The sequence below is a fragment of the Bombyx mori genome, chromosome 19 (genome assembly GCF_030269925.1).
Source record: "Bombyx mori chromosome 19, ASM3026992v2".
Lineage (NCBI taxonomy): Eukaryota > Metazoa > Arthropoda > Insecta > Lepidoptera > Bombycidae > Bombyx > Bombyx mori.
The window spans coordinates 6,009,718-6,025,371 of NC_085125.1; the positions used below are offsets into that span (position 1 = coordinate 6,009,718).

General features: G+C 36.9%; 1 protein-coding gene across 2 annotated transcripts; it reads right to left on the reverse strand.

Moving 5' to 3' along the window:
* Window positions 1-3,195: 3,195 nt before the first annotated feature.
* On the reverse strand, window positions 3,196-11,265 carry LOC134200667 (uncharacterized). 2 transcript variants are annotated; one of them, XM_062673992.1, is made up of 2 exons: window positions 5,532-11,265; window positions 3,196-3,786 (listed from the first exon to the last, which is right to left on the reverse strand). In XM_062673992.1, exon 1 carries the CDS (start codon window positions 11,160-11,162, stop codon window positions 9,204-9,206), a length of 1,959 nt encoding a protein of 652 aa, XP_062529976.1. In that variant the 5' UTR covers window positions 11,163-11,265; the 3' UTR covers window positions 3,196-3,786; window positions 5,532-9,203. Both variants share the same exon structure in this region, with proteins under 2 accessions (XP_062529976.1, XP_062529977.1).
* Window positions 11,266-15,654: the final 4,389 nt, after the last annotated feature.

The window sequence follows — 15,654 nt, forward strand, 5'->3', positions numbered from 1 at the left end:
TTAGATTTCACTATTCAAACAGTGAACGCCATAGAGATGCCTTAAAATCATTTTAAAATTAATTTAAATAAAATAAAAAATAGTACGGTGACTTAGGGTTTATAAAAAAAAAATGTACTAAATTTTTTATTTTACGATAAAATTGTTTTTTTAAATTTGTATTTGTATAGTAAGTACATTGTGTTCAGTTGAAATGTAAGACGTTGGGGAATATTGAGACATGAATGCCAAAATATTACAGTAATCCGTAACTAAAAAAACAAGGAAATGTTAAGAGAAATATATAAATGCCGTACTACATTTTACATGTGTTTTAAAAAAAATATGTTTTAAAAACCGTATTTTTTTAAGTATCTTTTTAGTTTGTAATGTGTATTGTGTGCCTAAAAAAAATACATAAATAAAAATCAATAATTAAAATCTCAAACAACTTCGAATTCTCATTTTACGTAAAATTTTAAAACATTATTTCAGTTTAAAGTTGATTGAAGTCAGCTCCACGTTTCGCTCTGTTCCCTGTCCGGTTGTTTTGGGGCGTCGGGTTTCCCCTATTGATTACCCAAAAAGCGGAAAATAAAATTGTCTTCGTACAAGCCTCGTAACATAATACTGCGGCGGGTAGAATTCATCACAAATACTAAACCATTCCTCCGATAGTTCCCTAGCACTTAAACAAATTAAACCTCACGTTGTTTAGGACTATTTTATTACTTTGCACGTGATTTTCAAGTATTTGTTTCGTTTATTTGTTTATATATATTAATAATACCGTTTATATAATATCGTACAAATAAAACTGGTGGTAGGACGTCTTGTGGGTCCGCACGGGTAAGTACCACCACCCTGCCTATTTCTGCCGTGAAGCAGTAATGGGTTTCGGTTCGAAGGGCAGCTGTAGTACTGTTAAAAGTGAGACCTTAGAACTCATGTCTCATGAGGGGTGGCTGCATTTACATCGTAGATGTCTATGGGCTCCGGTAACCATTTAACAGTAGGTGGACCATGAGCTCGTCCACCCATCTAAGCAATAAATGAAAAGTCAGGCAGACAAGTTTCTTTTTAAATTTAAAATGTAGTAATTTTATCTGACTCTATTGATAACAAACTAGTAATAGTACATAAACGAAAAAGAAAACATCTAGAACCTTCTTCATCATCATCAGCCTGGAGACATCCACTACTGGACTGGTCTTCAAGGTCCAAAGTTCGCCATAATGATCGGTCATAGACTGTCAATTTCCAGGAGATTCCTTTGACATTCTACAGGTTGTTAGACTACCGTATGAAGGTCGTTTTCAATTTTGCGGCCAAAAAAGTAACGATTTCATGAATTTAAAATTTCTCTAAATTTCCATTTTTTTATATTTAGGCATGTTCTGAATAAAAAATGCTTCATCACAATCAAGCCAATCACTCATTTATTGATAATATTAAATAATATTCATTTATATTTTTCATTTTACGCATTTGATAACGCCAACACGGATGACAATTTAAATAGGAACTTTTTTTAAAAGCTTAGAAACCGTACTTCTTTTGTTTTAAATAATGTTCTAACATCCAGTTTTTTTTTAATGGTTAGATAGGTGCACAAGCTCACAGCTCACCTGGTGTTAAGTGGTTACCGAAGCCCATAGACATCTACAACATCTACAACGTAAATGCGCTACCCACCTTGAGATATAAGTTCTAAGGTCTCAAGTATAGTTACAACGGCTGCCCCTCCCTTCAAACCGAAACGTATTACTGCTTCACGGCAGAAATAGGCAGGGTGGTGGTACCTACCCGCGCGGACTCACAAGAGGTCCTACCTTACAACACGATGTTATTCCTTCACCGTGGAAGGCAATCGTGAACATTTGATGAGTACGTATTTCATTAGAAAAATTGGTACCCGCCTGAGATTCGGACATCGGTGTATCGCTCAACACGAATGCACCGGACGTCTTATCCTTTAGGCCACGACGACTTATAAAATGTCGTTCTGGTCTGGTTATATGTTCTGGTCAAGACCATTTCCACCTCGCAAACCTTATAAAAGCTTTATGAAACCTAAAAATTTATACGAATCTTCATCGATTTTCAAGAAAACCGATAAAATACTTCGCGAAACTCGCAAAATAATTAAAAAAGTTCAATTTGGAAACGAAAATACTGCTCAATAACTTTTGTTTGACAGACTGAAAACTTGTTCAGCGCCGCCCGCAATGTTTATCGAATAAAGCAGTTTAATAAACCGCAGCCAAACTACGCCGCTCCTTATTGTCTATTTATGAAATTTAAATCGACTGCTGCGACTACCCGTATAGACTCCTTCGAACTCGTATGAGCGTGTAGATAAAGTCAATCCCAGACATCAGAAGCATAAAGTTAGGTCGCTACATTACGCAAAGTACCTACATAGATTATTTTTTTGTCTTTCTCTGAGGTCTCGTTCTTTAAATTTTGTAGCATTTATTCAAAGGAATCTCAATAAAAAATTGCGGCAAATATCCATGGTAAATGAAACAAATTACTGTGAAAATTTCAACTTCTAAAATTGAAAGTATGTGTAGATATATTATATTTGCCTTTAAGCCTCTGATATTTCATAATATTCATTGTTTACGAAAAATTGGAAAATACTATTTCTTATAGTAGCCTCTTATATCAGAGGAGGACTATTAAAGAGCTATTTTCATTTAGGATACTGCAGCACACAGAAGGTTGCCTATAACTAATTAACATAACTTTAGAATTATAAAATACTTTATATACATTTTTTCAATAATTTTCATAGATTATAGTTCCATTGAAACCTGATATTTTTTAAATTCTCTCATATAACTTTAGTCTTTATTAAAAATATTTAAAAACTAATATGCGCTTTCAACTTTACGTAGTACTTACTTAGGGAGAGGGTGCCGAATTCATTGAAAACGTTGTAATAAGCGTAATACAAAATATTGGTACTTTCTTTTAAAAATGGCAACACCTATGTACGCACACACGTAGAACTATGAAGTGCCACCAACGTAATATTGTCATGTTCATTATATGATGATAATAGAAGCGACATGGCGTATCCTGAGTTGCGGAATTATTTGGTTTTTATTACTTTTTTACGGGCCCCAAGAAGGACCCCGTGTGGGCCCGCTAACAGCATGTTGTGTTACAGCCCAATGTTATGGTTATTTTGTTACAGAATGAAACCACTTATGTAATAAAAATGCTTTATTTTTACTTGATTATTTACTCAAGCGAGAAATATAGTACCTCGGACACATTGCCAGGATAGGCAGAGTTATTTGGAATACTTGAAAGGAAATATGTATAAGGAAGAAGATCGCGTGGGCGCAGTCCAATAGGTTGGTTTGACCAGGTCCTCGCCACCTTCTATTCCGCCATTCTCTCAGAATAGCCAATGGACAGGGCGAGATGGCATAATGTCGTGAGGACTAAACTCTTGGATGGAGGTAGTCACGACCCTTAGATATGAGGAGCACGAATGGCGGAGGAGGATTTCTTTACAAATTTATGATTACTCCTATTTCTAGATCATGTTTTTCAATAGAATATAGTAGCAAATTTGTATTGATATAGGACAGATTTATTTAAAGTACAATCCAAAAGCTTAAGAAAAGTATTAAAGTTCCTCAGCTTGCAGCAGTTGTTTCGGATAACATGAGTAGCAAAATTTAAATTTGTGTAACTTTCTTGGAATTGAAATCACTACTAAGACTTTCATAACATCAAATAGTAGAATGCTTAGTTCTTTGAGTAGTTTCGTTTTGATTGACCACTTATCTGTAATAAAATTAATCAATTTACATGAAATGCCCCCTGACTATTGGACATATAAATTTTGATAATTATATAAAACAATTTATTTGCGCCGAATGTTATAATAACAAACACACATGCATAAAAACTTTAATACATTATTATATATTTTTTAGCATTCATCATGGTTCACGACCTTTCCGCTTTTACTTTTCTCAATAAGAAAATTTCACCATCGACATTAAAAACCAACCAAGTATAATCAAATAAGTACTCGGATTAAATCCGTAACGTTGTATCTGGTTGTTTTAACGCGAAGACGCGTGAAAATAAAAATAATAGGATCCGTATCGGAGGCAATGAGCGGAACGCGGCGCGAGTGTTTGCATTTGATAAGGCGATACTAACCCCGACCGTGGAAGGGTTCCGAAGCGTTCTGGAATGTTCCTCTTGTTTTAAGACGCTTTTATAAATGTGATATTTGAGACGTTTACGATCATTTTTACGCCAGTAGTCGTTTACTTTGTTGTTTAGATTCGACGTCAAAAACCTTTTCGTTTTTTGGCTTTTGATTCTCAGCAATTTTTGCCAAAAATTGTATAGTGTTGTTGAAATATTTTCAAAAACCATTCTTCCGTCATTATTCTTTGAGATTTTGAAAACAACATTTTAAATTTATCCGTAAGTATACTTTAAAGCGACAAACAAGTTGAAAAACAGAAATGTATTTTTGTTACTTTCCGCGGTGCAGTCCAAACACTATTCGCATTTATAATTTAGAAAACTGTGACCGGTCAAAAGACAGCGTTTTCCACAACAAGACTAAAACCAAAATACAATTTAAAAGAGAATTCTTAAAGAGCAAAGACGTTGTGAAAAAGAAAAAAGATAATTCGGCCAGTCCGTCCGCCGCCCGGGGCCAACGTTTGTCTTTGCTATTGCGAACTTTTATGAATTATTTTCAGCTGTTTTTTATCACCGGTAAAATCAGTTGGAAGCCAGGGGCGAGTCTATATACACTGCGGTATTTGCAATTTTCAGAAGTGCCCCTAAAAATTCTTAAAAAGTTCAGCGTTACTCTTTGCGTAAAAATTTTTACGAAAAAACAACAAAAAAAAATTTCAGTAAATAAATGTTTTCAATGAAGTTTTTTGAATTTAAATAACAACCAAAATGTTGATTTTTTGATATGTCCATTACTAATAAACTAAACAATATATTGAATGAATAAACCAATTATTTTAATACAGATTTTCTTCAATTCTTCAAGACTTCTCAAAAGTAAAGCCTGTCTTTAAATAATAGTATAATATCAAAAAAGGCAAAAATATAATACACGTGTACGGACTTGTTACATTAATGTCTGGGTTAAGCCGTAAATGTTACACACGTGCAAATAGGCCCTTGTCGGTCTATATCGAGAAATATTGATACAATATATCATACGTTAGTTGTTTGTGACTTGATATTGGCTTGATATATTATATGTCATAATAATTTGCAAATAGAGTTCAATTATAGAAGATAATTGTAACACCGAAGTTCGTAGTGAATCAATGACAACATAATTGTTCTGATAGCATGCAATTATGGTATTACATGGTCTGTAATCTGATATATCATTTCTACAACGACGCCATATTAATCATGACATGTAATTTTGAAATTGTACGCTATTATTGTAGGGCCGGAGATTATTCACTAAACCTGCTCAAAGTTTCAAAGTAATTTGAGAATAGACCTCCGGCGCATAAATATTATTTGTTTACCTGTGACCTTGATTATCCATTCTTCTTCTTCTTCCAGTGCCTCTTCAATCCTGAAGGTTGGCCGTTAGCTTCCTGTATTCATCTCTATCAGCAGCCAGCCGGAACAGCTGTTCTACAGAGGCAATACCGGTCCACTCCCGGATATTCCGGAGCCATGACTTCTTTCTTCGCCCAACAGGTCTCTTTCCGTCCCCTTTGCCCATAATTATCAACTGCAGCAGCACGTATCTATCGTTCCTGAGCACGTGGCCGAGAGATTATCCATTGACATAGTTTAAATAACAGAGTCTTAAGTAGGTATCTTAAGTATATACGTAAGCATATGCTGTCTCTTTAAAAGAACAACGGTGTTGGGGTCCAAGGGGAAGTTTTTTTTTTTTATTGCCCTTTTAGGCAGACGAGCATACGGCCCATCTGATGGTGAGTGGTTACCGTCGCCCATGGACTTCAGCAATGCAAAGGGCAGAGCCAAGCCGCTGCCTACCGCTTAATACTCTCCATAAGCCTCGTTTGAAGAAGGACATGTCATAGCGCTCGGGAAACACCGTGGAGGGGAGCTCATTCCATAGCCGGATGGTGCGTGGCAAAAAAGATCTCTGGAAGCGCACTGTGGATGACCGCAGTGGCTCCAGGTAGTATGGATGAACTCTACTCCGGGGCCGGGCGATGCGGTGGTAAAAGCGAGATGCCGGTATCATCTCGAATAATTCCTCAGAGCACTCCCCATGGAACAGTTTTGTAGAACAAGTTTGTAGAGATCCAAAAGAGTACGTTGTTTGAGCACCTTTATTATGTTAGTTAAGTACAAATGGTAGCGTGTTATCGAGTACGTGTTGCTAAGTGCACTGCTATACAAGAATATAATAAATAATTTGACACCACCACAATGACGACGCACTGCACGTCAACGTAATGAGTAAGGTATGTACAAACCGTAAAAACGGGAATTCTATAAAGACAAAACATTAGCTTGTTCAGTTTTTAAAATTTCACGCGTAACGAGTATCTGGCCGTCCGTAAGTCCCTCTGTGCTGGTACGAAGGCCGCATAAACACGAGAAAGCGCGGACCCTGATGAAAAAAAAAAGAAAATCAGTCTCAAATCCAACAAACGTAAAAGAGATTACCTTCGCTCCAGCTGCTCTGAACTTGTACAAACAAAAACGCTCAATTCGTCCGCTTCAAAACAAAAAGGAAATAGCCACACGGCGAGCCAAAGACGAAACGGGAATATTAAAAACAGTTTTGAAACAGAGACGAGAGCACATCTTTTATTGTGACAAATAAGGCGAGAGCTTTCGCGGACTCGCGTTCAATTAATTGTCTCGGAATTCCAATTAACACCCGGCAACAGCCGAAAACATTGTATTACGGTAATCCCGTTAAGGAGTTTTATCTGAATTCGCTGATTAAATTTCGTGAGGATTATTAATTGAGAGTTAGTTTTCACTGGTGGTAGGACCTCTTGTGTGTCCGCACGGGTAGGTACCACCCTGCCTATTTCTGCCGTGAAGCAGTAATGCGTTTCGGTTTGAAAGGTGGGGCAGCCGTTGTAACTATACTGAGACCTGAGAACTTATCTCAAGGTGGGTGGCGCATTTAAGTTGTAGATGTCTATGGGCTCCAGTAACCACTTAACACCAGCTCGTCCACACATATAAGAAATAAAAAATAAAAAAAGTTAAAGACGATAAATATTTAATATGGGGATTACACTGTGGAATTTTTCATCGTCGCGTCCTAATATCATCATCACGTTTTCACCATTGCACCGCCTATCACTGAAATTAAAACTGCTTCGCTCATTAATTAGTAAATTTCCAGAGATAATTTTTGTTACGTACTGTTGCGTCTATTTCTTAGATGTATCTTGAGGTGGCCAAGAAAATGAATAAATGCGTTTACTTCTTCAAATACTCATTATATTGTTTTTAATTATTTTACAAATACAAAATTGAAATGCGCGTCCATCTTTTTTCTTCGTGTTATATTAATTTTAAATTTTGACAATTGGTGCCACTGTTGCGTTTCCTGTTTTGTGATTGGTTCGTGCGATATGACGTCATCGTTGGCCAATCACAGCCATCAATGTATGACGCGACGTTGATTCGTTAACATGCTCCCGGCCTTGGAAGCACCAGGTTCCAACAATTGGCGGTGATCATTCAGGAACCCAGCAGCTGCTATCGTGCGTAATCATTCTTCATGTAAGGGAAGCGGACAGATTTTGGAGAATGCCCGTCTCACTATCCCATCCTCTTTGCGAATATCAGCCACACGTGACAAGCTGTCTTTGCCTGGATATGTTTTGATAATTCGTCCCAAGCTCCATTTCAATGGCGGTAAGTTGTCATCTTTTATAAGAACCAACATGTTTTCCTTGAGCTCACCCTTATGTTGGTACCATTTGCTCCTGGTTTGCATCTCTGACACGTATTCTTTAGCCCAGCGGCTCCAGAAGTGCTGGCGGATCTGTTCAACTCTCTGGTATCTGGTAAGTCGACTAGCCGGAACATCTTGAAGGTCATCAGGTACAGGTGCAGTTAGCGGACGGCCAACCAAAAAATGAGCTGGGGTAAGTGGAAGAAAATCCTGTGGATCTGAGGACATAGGGTTTAAGGGTCGGGAGTTGAGGATAGCTTCAACCTGCGATAGTACTGTGCTCATTTCTTCAAATGTAAGGTGTGCGTTGCCAACCACACGCCGCAAATGATACTTACAGCTTTTAATACCAGCCTCCCACAAGCCCCCAAAATGACTAGCATAACACGGTATCAATCTAAAATTTATATTTTGAGAAATCGCGTATGCCTTAATGTCATCTGAACAACAATTTAAAAACTTTGCGAATTCATTCATTGCGCCTACAAAGTTGCGCCCGTTATCGGAGTATATTTCAATAGGTTTTCCTCGACGTGAAATGAACCTCTTCAGTGCCAACAAATAAGCATCTGATGAAAGGTCAGTTACAAGCTCGAGATGTACGGCGCGTGAAGCAAAACATACAAATAAACATATATACGATTTTTGTAATCTTGCTCCCCTACCCCTACGATTTAAAATGAACACTGGTCCTGCATAATCCACTCCACAGCGTAAGAAGGGAAAACCTGGCTGCAATCGTTCTCGAGGCAGATTCCCCATTATGGGATTAACAGTTACTGCGCGCAATCGGGCACACTTCATACAACTATGTACCAGCTTCTTAGCAAGATTACGACCTCCAATAGGCCACCATGACTCTCGTAACGTACACAAAATAAAGTTGCGGCGCAGCATGCATCATTCGAATGTGTTCGTATTTAAACAATAAAACTGTAAAATTATGTTTAGAATGTAACAAAATAGGATAATGTTTATCGTAACTAAAATCGAGTGAATTCTGAATACGTCCACCGACACGTATTAAAAGATTATTATCAATAAATAAATTCCATTTTAATAACTGAGCATTAGCTTTTGAATGGCTAACACTCATTCGTTGCTGCTTACTTGACTATATTTCACATAACATAGCGCGATATGTGTATGTTATTTAACAATGATAGGCAAGAAACAAATCGATCCCATGCTTGCGCGATGTCACAAGGAATCGGTTCATCCCAATTAAGTTTCAACAGCCAACATTTTTGTAATAATATCTTAGCGATATTAATAACTGAACTAATTAAACCTAAGGGGTCATAAATTTGTGATGCGCCCATAAAATAATGCGTTTCGTAATAATGTTGTTGGCATCATACTTAATTTGTGTGTAAAACATTAATTCATCTAACTTATTATTCCATCCAATACCTAAAGTTTTGTTTTGAACGTTATCTCCTGCTAGGCCGAGTTTTTTTGTAACATTTTGCGCATCGTCATTATCAGCGCAGTCAAAGTTAAAAATCCATTTACGTAAAATTAAACAAGCCGATTTTAAAACCTTATCAGTACCTTCGCAAATTTGATTTAATTTTGAAATACTATTTGCACTGCAAATTAAGTCGTCCACGTAAAAATTATCATTAATAGTTTCTTTCACATACGGAACCTCACACTCATGCGCTAATTGTTTTAAACATCTACAGCTTAAAAACGGTGCCGAAGCGGTACCATAGGTAACAGTATTTAATTGATATACCATGAGTGGTTTGGAAGGATCGTCTCTCCACAAGATCAGCTGATAATCTCGTTCATCATCTTCTATAAGTACTTGACGGTACATTTTCTCTATGTCTGCGCAAGCTACATACCTGTTTTCCCGAAATCTAAGTAAAATCGCGATTAAGTCGCCTTGTATAGCTGAACCGATCATCTGCAAGTCATTTAATGATAACCCCGAAGTGGAAGCCATACTAGCATCGAAGACTACACGCAACTTTGTAGTAGTGGAATGTTCTCGAAACACACCGTGATGAGGTAAAAAATAATGTGGTGTTTGATAACTGTGTACAAGACTCATGTGGCCTAAGTTAATGTATTCGTGTATAAAGTCGATATACATTTGTTTGTAAGTAGGATTGCGTTGTAACCTTTTTTCTAAGGCATAAAAACGACGTTCAGCTTGTGTGCGCGTGTCACCTAGTAACTTCGGAGAGTGCTTGAACGGAAATCGAACCTTAAACCGCCCGTCGGCCGTCCGTGAGGTTGTTTTAATAAAGTGCTCCTCACAGGCGCGCTCTTCGTAGCTTAACTTAGGAAAATTAATTGGTAATTCTTCGATTTCCCAAAAACTTCGTAATAATTGATCTAATGAGCATGTGTCACTGTCAACGGTTTGCGTAAAGTTACAGCTAACATGTCTTTGTTTGCGTGTAATATATTGAAATGAGCCCGAGATTATCCAACCAAGATGCGTATTTTGGAGATAGGGGCCATTTTTAAGTCGTATTTTACCTTCTCTAACTAATTCCCAAAACAAATCCGCGCCTATTAATAAATCAATCTGCTGACTATCATAAAACGTCGGATCTGCAAGTACAATGTTATCCGGTATGGTAAACAAATTAACGTTATATGTCTTCATAGGTAAGTTTGATGTTATTTGTGGTAGAATTAAACACTGAATGCGTGCAGCATAACTACCAGTGCGTGATTTGATCTCAATATCACAGGATTGCGAACACTGTGTTATTGTATTACCTACGCCGTGAATTTCTTGAGTGGACTGTATTACTGGTGGATTTAATTTGTCACAAAGTGTTTGTGTGATGAATGAACGTTCGCTGCCACTATCGAGTAGAGCGCGCGCTTGATGGTAAACACCCGACTGGCTACGTATTTCTACAATAGCTGTGGACAGCAAAACTGGTTGCGCTGGATGCATGTTATCAATTGTGTCAGTAGTTTGCGCCTGAAAAGAGTGTGCGTTCGAGTTATCTTTCGTATTAGACGGGACGGCTGATTGTTCACAAGATGGCAACGTAACTTTAGGGAAACTATGATCATAATTTTTAATTACATCGAAAATTAATGAATTATGTTTTTTATCACATTTTCGACACGGCCCGAACACACAGGTGTCAACAGTATGTCCTGGACGCATGCAATTAGGGCACAACTGCTTAGTTTGGATAAATTTTAATCTATTTTGTACACTAAGGTCCAAAAACTTTTGACATGAATATAGCGGATGTAAATCATTACACATTATACAAGGTCGGTAATTACGTGCATTCTTTCCTTGTGATTTATTATTATTATTTGGTTTATTTGAAACTATATTGCAATGAAGTTTAGATGTTAACTGGTTACTGAATTGCTTTTTATTATTGTCTGTCGCGCTATATACGCCTGCTTTACTGTGTGATACTATAATAATAAAGCCATTTAATCCAATTCTCACTCTCGATTTATAACACAATGATTGTTAGTAAGTTGTAGTTTAAAATTAAAAGGTTACATACTTATAATTAATTAATTATTTAATATTGGTACTATTTATGAGATTTGGACCCCTATCTGGGTAAAGGCCTCCTCCATCCTTTTCCATGACTCCTTGTCCTTGCCTGATTTTATCCAGTCGTTTCCTGCGACGTGTGTTATGTCATCGGCCCATCGTCTTAATTGTCGACCAACATTCCTTTTCCCCATTGGTCCTTTCCATCGTGTGGCTTCAATGGTCCATCTTTTGTCTGGGTATCGTGAGATGTGTCCGGCCCATCTCCACTTAAGTGAGAGTGCGTGGCTGAGAGCATCGGTAAGTTTAGTTTTTTGACGAATGCTTTCATTCTTAATTCTATGTATTCTTCTAATTTTCAACATGCTCCTTTCCATGGCTGTTTGACTGCATTTAATTTTTTGTTTTATTTTATTTGTAAATATCCACGTTTGGCAGCCATACAACAAGCAGGGTAACAGGCATGTATCAAATGTTGCCCTTTTCATACGCAAGCTGTAGTTCCCTTTTAGGATTTCTTTTAGTGCCCAGAATTTCTTCCAAGTTGCGTTGATTCTTCTTGTTACTTCTTCTTCGTTGCTTGTCGTTTTGAATGAGATTTGCTTCCCTAAGTAGATGTATTCGCTGACGTATTCTATATTGTTACCTTTTATCATTATCGGGCGTTCGTGATTGTTGGTTAATATCTTAGTTTTGCTTACATTCATTTCTAGGCCGATTTTTGAACTTTCGCAGTCCAGTGATCTCATCATTTCCTCTAGGTCTTTGGCAGTTTCAGCAATTATAACAACATCGTCAGCGAACCTCAGATGGTTTAGGTAGTGTCCGTTTATGTACACTCCCCTTTTTTTCCAATCTAGTTTTTGAAAAATAGTTTCAAGTACTGCTATGAACAGCTTCGGGGAAAGAGGATCTCCCTGTCTGACTCCTCGTTCTATTTTTATCTCGTCTCCTCTAGTTTCTAATTTAACTCTGCTCGTACTTTTTGTGTAGATATATTTCAAGATATTGATGTATTTATAGTTAACATTTGATTGTTGTAATGCGTTCCAGATTGAACAGTGACTGATGCTGTCGAAAGCTTTACTGTAGTCAATGAAGGCCACATACAGAGGTCTTTTATATTCTCTGTATTTTTCTATGACCTGCTCTAGTGTTTGTATGTGGTCCATTGTGCTAAAGCCTGATCTGAATCCCGCCTGCTCCTTTGGTTGCAGCTTGTCGATGTCGTCGGATATTCTCTTTAAAATTATGGATGAAAATAGTTTATATATGCTCGCCAGCAGGCTTATGGGTCTATAATTTCCTATATCTAAGGGACATCCTTTCTTGAAGAGTAAAATTATGTCTGATGCACACCATTGTTTCGGTACTTTTTCTTCGTCTAGTATCTAGTGTGATACTATAAGTGTTTCCAAAATATCCGCCCTATTTCTAAGAAACTGAAGTAAGTCATTTAGTTGAACTACAGTTTTGGTGTTATTGGTTGATGTAATTAAACTACACTTATGCTGTTCCCATTCCCGTTCGGTAATGGAATCTAATTTTGTGACAATTATGTAAATGATTAACGTATCCCAATACTCTGTAGGTTCCCATAAAAGCTTTAAAGCGCGAAGGTTTTTTAAAATATTATCAATTAATCTGCGTAATTGCACTGGTGATTCTTTAGTCAACGATTGCATGGTAAACATGGATTTGACATGGTTATGTACTAATAGTTTCGTATTATCAAATCGATTTAACAGTAGTTCCCAAGCAACTTTATAATTATTAGCGGAGAATTCTATGGAATCTATGACCGATTTAGCGTTACCGGACAAAGACGATTTTAAATAATGAAATTTTTGAATTTCTGTAATTGTTTCACTATTATGTATCAATGACAAAAATGTATCGCGGAACTCTAACCAGTGCTCATATAAGCCGTCAAAGGTGGGGACAGATATAGTGGGTAATTTAATGCTTTTGGAACTTGTAATCGGTGGTTCAGACATCATACCTTTTGACTTTTCATCAGCGGTGGTCAGACATTCAGCAAGGGCAAGAATATTATAATATTTTTGCTCGAAATCTTCACGCGATTCTAACTGTTTTTCTATGTCGATTTCTACACTAATGTCTTCTATTTGTGTCTGAACGAGGTTAAAATCATTCATTAAACTTTGCGATCCTGCCATCCGCAGTTTTAGCTCGGTACGTTGATGAACAGTTAATTCTACACCTTCGAATGAATTCACATATTTTCCAAAGTTAGTCAAACGACATTTAATAGATGCGCGTTTTCTTTTAAGATCTTTCATCATTAATTCAAACTTATGATCTGATGTAGCCATTGTGGAAACAAGTAAATGGTGGTGTACTTACAGTTTTTAAATAATAAAACAAAACAGCTGCTCAATATTAGTGAAAATACGTACGCAAAATGAAAAGCAAAAAAGGTAAGAAAGCACAGTACTATATACGCGAAGGGGAAATGTTTAGCATATTTTGGTTAGCACGCCTTGCCAAAGCACTGTAATCTTGCGAAGCTGGTGAGATTTTCCGAATTTTCCTTTTCAATGGCCGATGCGTCTCTCAAGTAAGCGTCTGGTTCAACTTAATTGATGATCCGGTGCTGAAGGTCCAATAGAAATGTTGCGTCTATTTCTTAGATGTATCTTGAGGTGGCCAAGAAAATGAATAAATGCGTTTACTTCTTCAAATACTCATTATATTGTTTTTAATTATTTTACAAATACAAAATTGAAATGCGCGTCCATCTTTTTTCTTCGTGTTATATTAATTTTAAATTTTGACAATTGGTGCCACTGTTGCGTTTCCTGTTTTGTGATTGGTTCGTGCGATATGACGTCATCGTTGGCCAATCACAGCCATCAATGTATGACGCGACGTTGATTCGTTAACACGTACTATACTTTAGCTGGAGAATGAATTCCCCTCCGTGATATTTTCTGACATTGAAACCGCTTACTTGGCGGTAAGGAACATTACTGCAGTCAATGAGCACGGTTACTATGTACCATCGAGTGAACTATTTGCTAATCTGACCAAAAATACTACATTCATTTTTACTCTCAAAGTCACTCCAAACATCATCGCAAGAGACAAAGGCCACAGTAACTTTTCCTATACTACACATTATTTTCTGTTACATTCGTTATTATATTATTACTAGCCGTATCTGGACTTCCACAAATAATTCAAGACCAAAATTAGCCAAATCGGTCCAGCCGTTCTCGAGTTTAAGCGAGACTAACGAACAGCAATTCATTTTTATATATAGAGATAGAAGATAGATTATGCCATTCTTTTATTCTCAAATACAATTGTTGATAAATTTGAACTACTAAAGATGGTCGTGGTATGCAAATTTAAGTTTATAAGAATATTGCGGGAGCCATGAAAATTTTCACTGTGAGGGACAATCTGTTACGTTGTAACGCAATATTGTCTCATTTCCATATCTAACATGATAAGCGTTCGCGTAACGCAGTGCTGAACGGGCTCCGCGTATTTTTGTGTTAAGCCCCCTTCCGCTGATTACACACAAATTGATATAAATTGAATTTTAAACCTAGCCGTCTTGCCCGATTCTAAACGTACAGGACCGTAGCCGCATATTTCAGAGTTTTATATTGTTTATTATAAAAAATTTTGTTAATAAACACAATTGTTTTAGAAGAAGGGTTTTGTAGATTGAAACACATTTAAAATACTTTTACTTTAGCAAACAATGCCATATTTCAATATATTTTTTTAAATATTTTAAATAGTTTCATGGAAAATAAGTAATTTATAATGGTGCTTTCATTTCTCAAGGCCAGTCGTCGCCAGCCAAGCCGTCGACACTCATTTTGTATTGACTATGACTTCTGGCATAACGCATTTTTATTTATTAAAAATAGTAAGACTATATCTTGTATCTTTCATTAAATGCACGGTTTATAAATGAGACGACATTTACTCGCAACTAAAACTTATTTATTTGCAGTCACTCTCACGGGATGACAGCCCTGCCTGTGGAGTTCGAAGGAAGTCATCGGTAACATATTGGTTTAATTATGCGGTTTATTTTTAAATTTACGGGTTCAGTCCGTTCGTGACCTCGGTTAGTCTCACTTGACGAACGTAGAGCCTTTAGCAGTATTGGACAAGGATTTTTGGCGCAATGTTCGTATTCTTTAATGTCAGTAGGTATATCTTGTACACCTTTGTAAATGGCCGTACCACCATAAACAGT

Excerpts from the sequence above, each read along its gene's own strand:
- LOC134200667 (XM_062673992.1), bottom strand. The coding sequence starts at position 11,162 with ATGTGTAATGATTTACATCCGCTATATTCATGTCAAAAGTTTTTGGAC.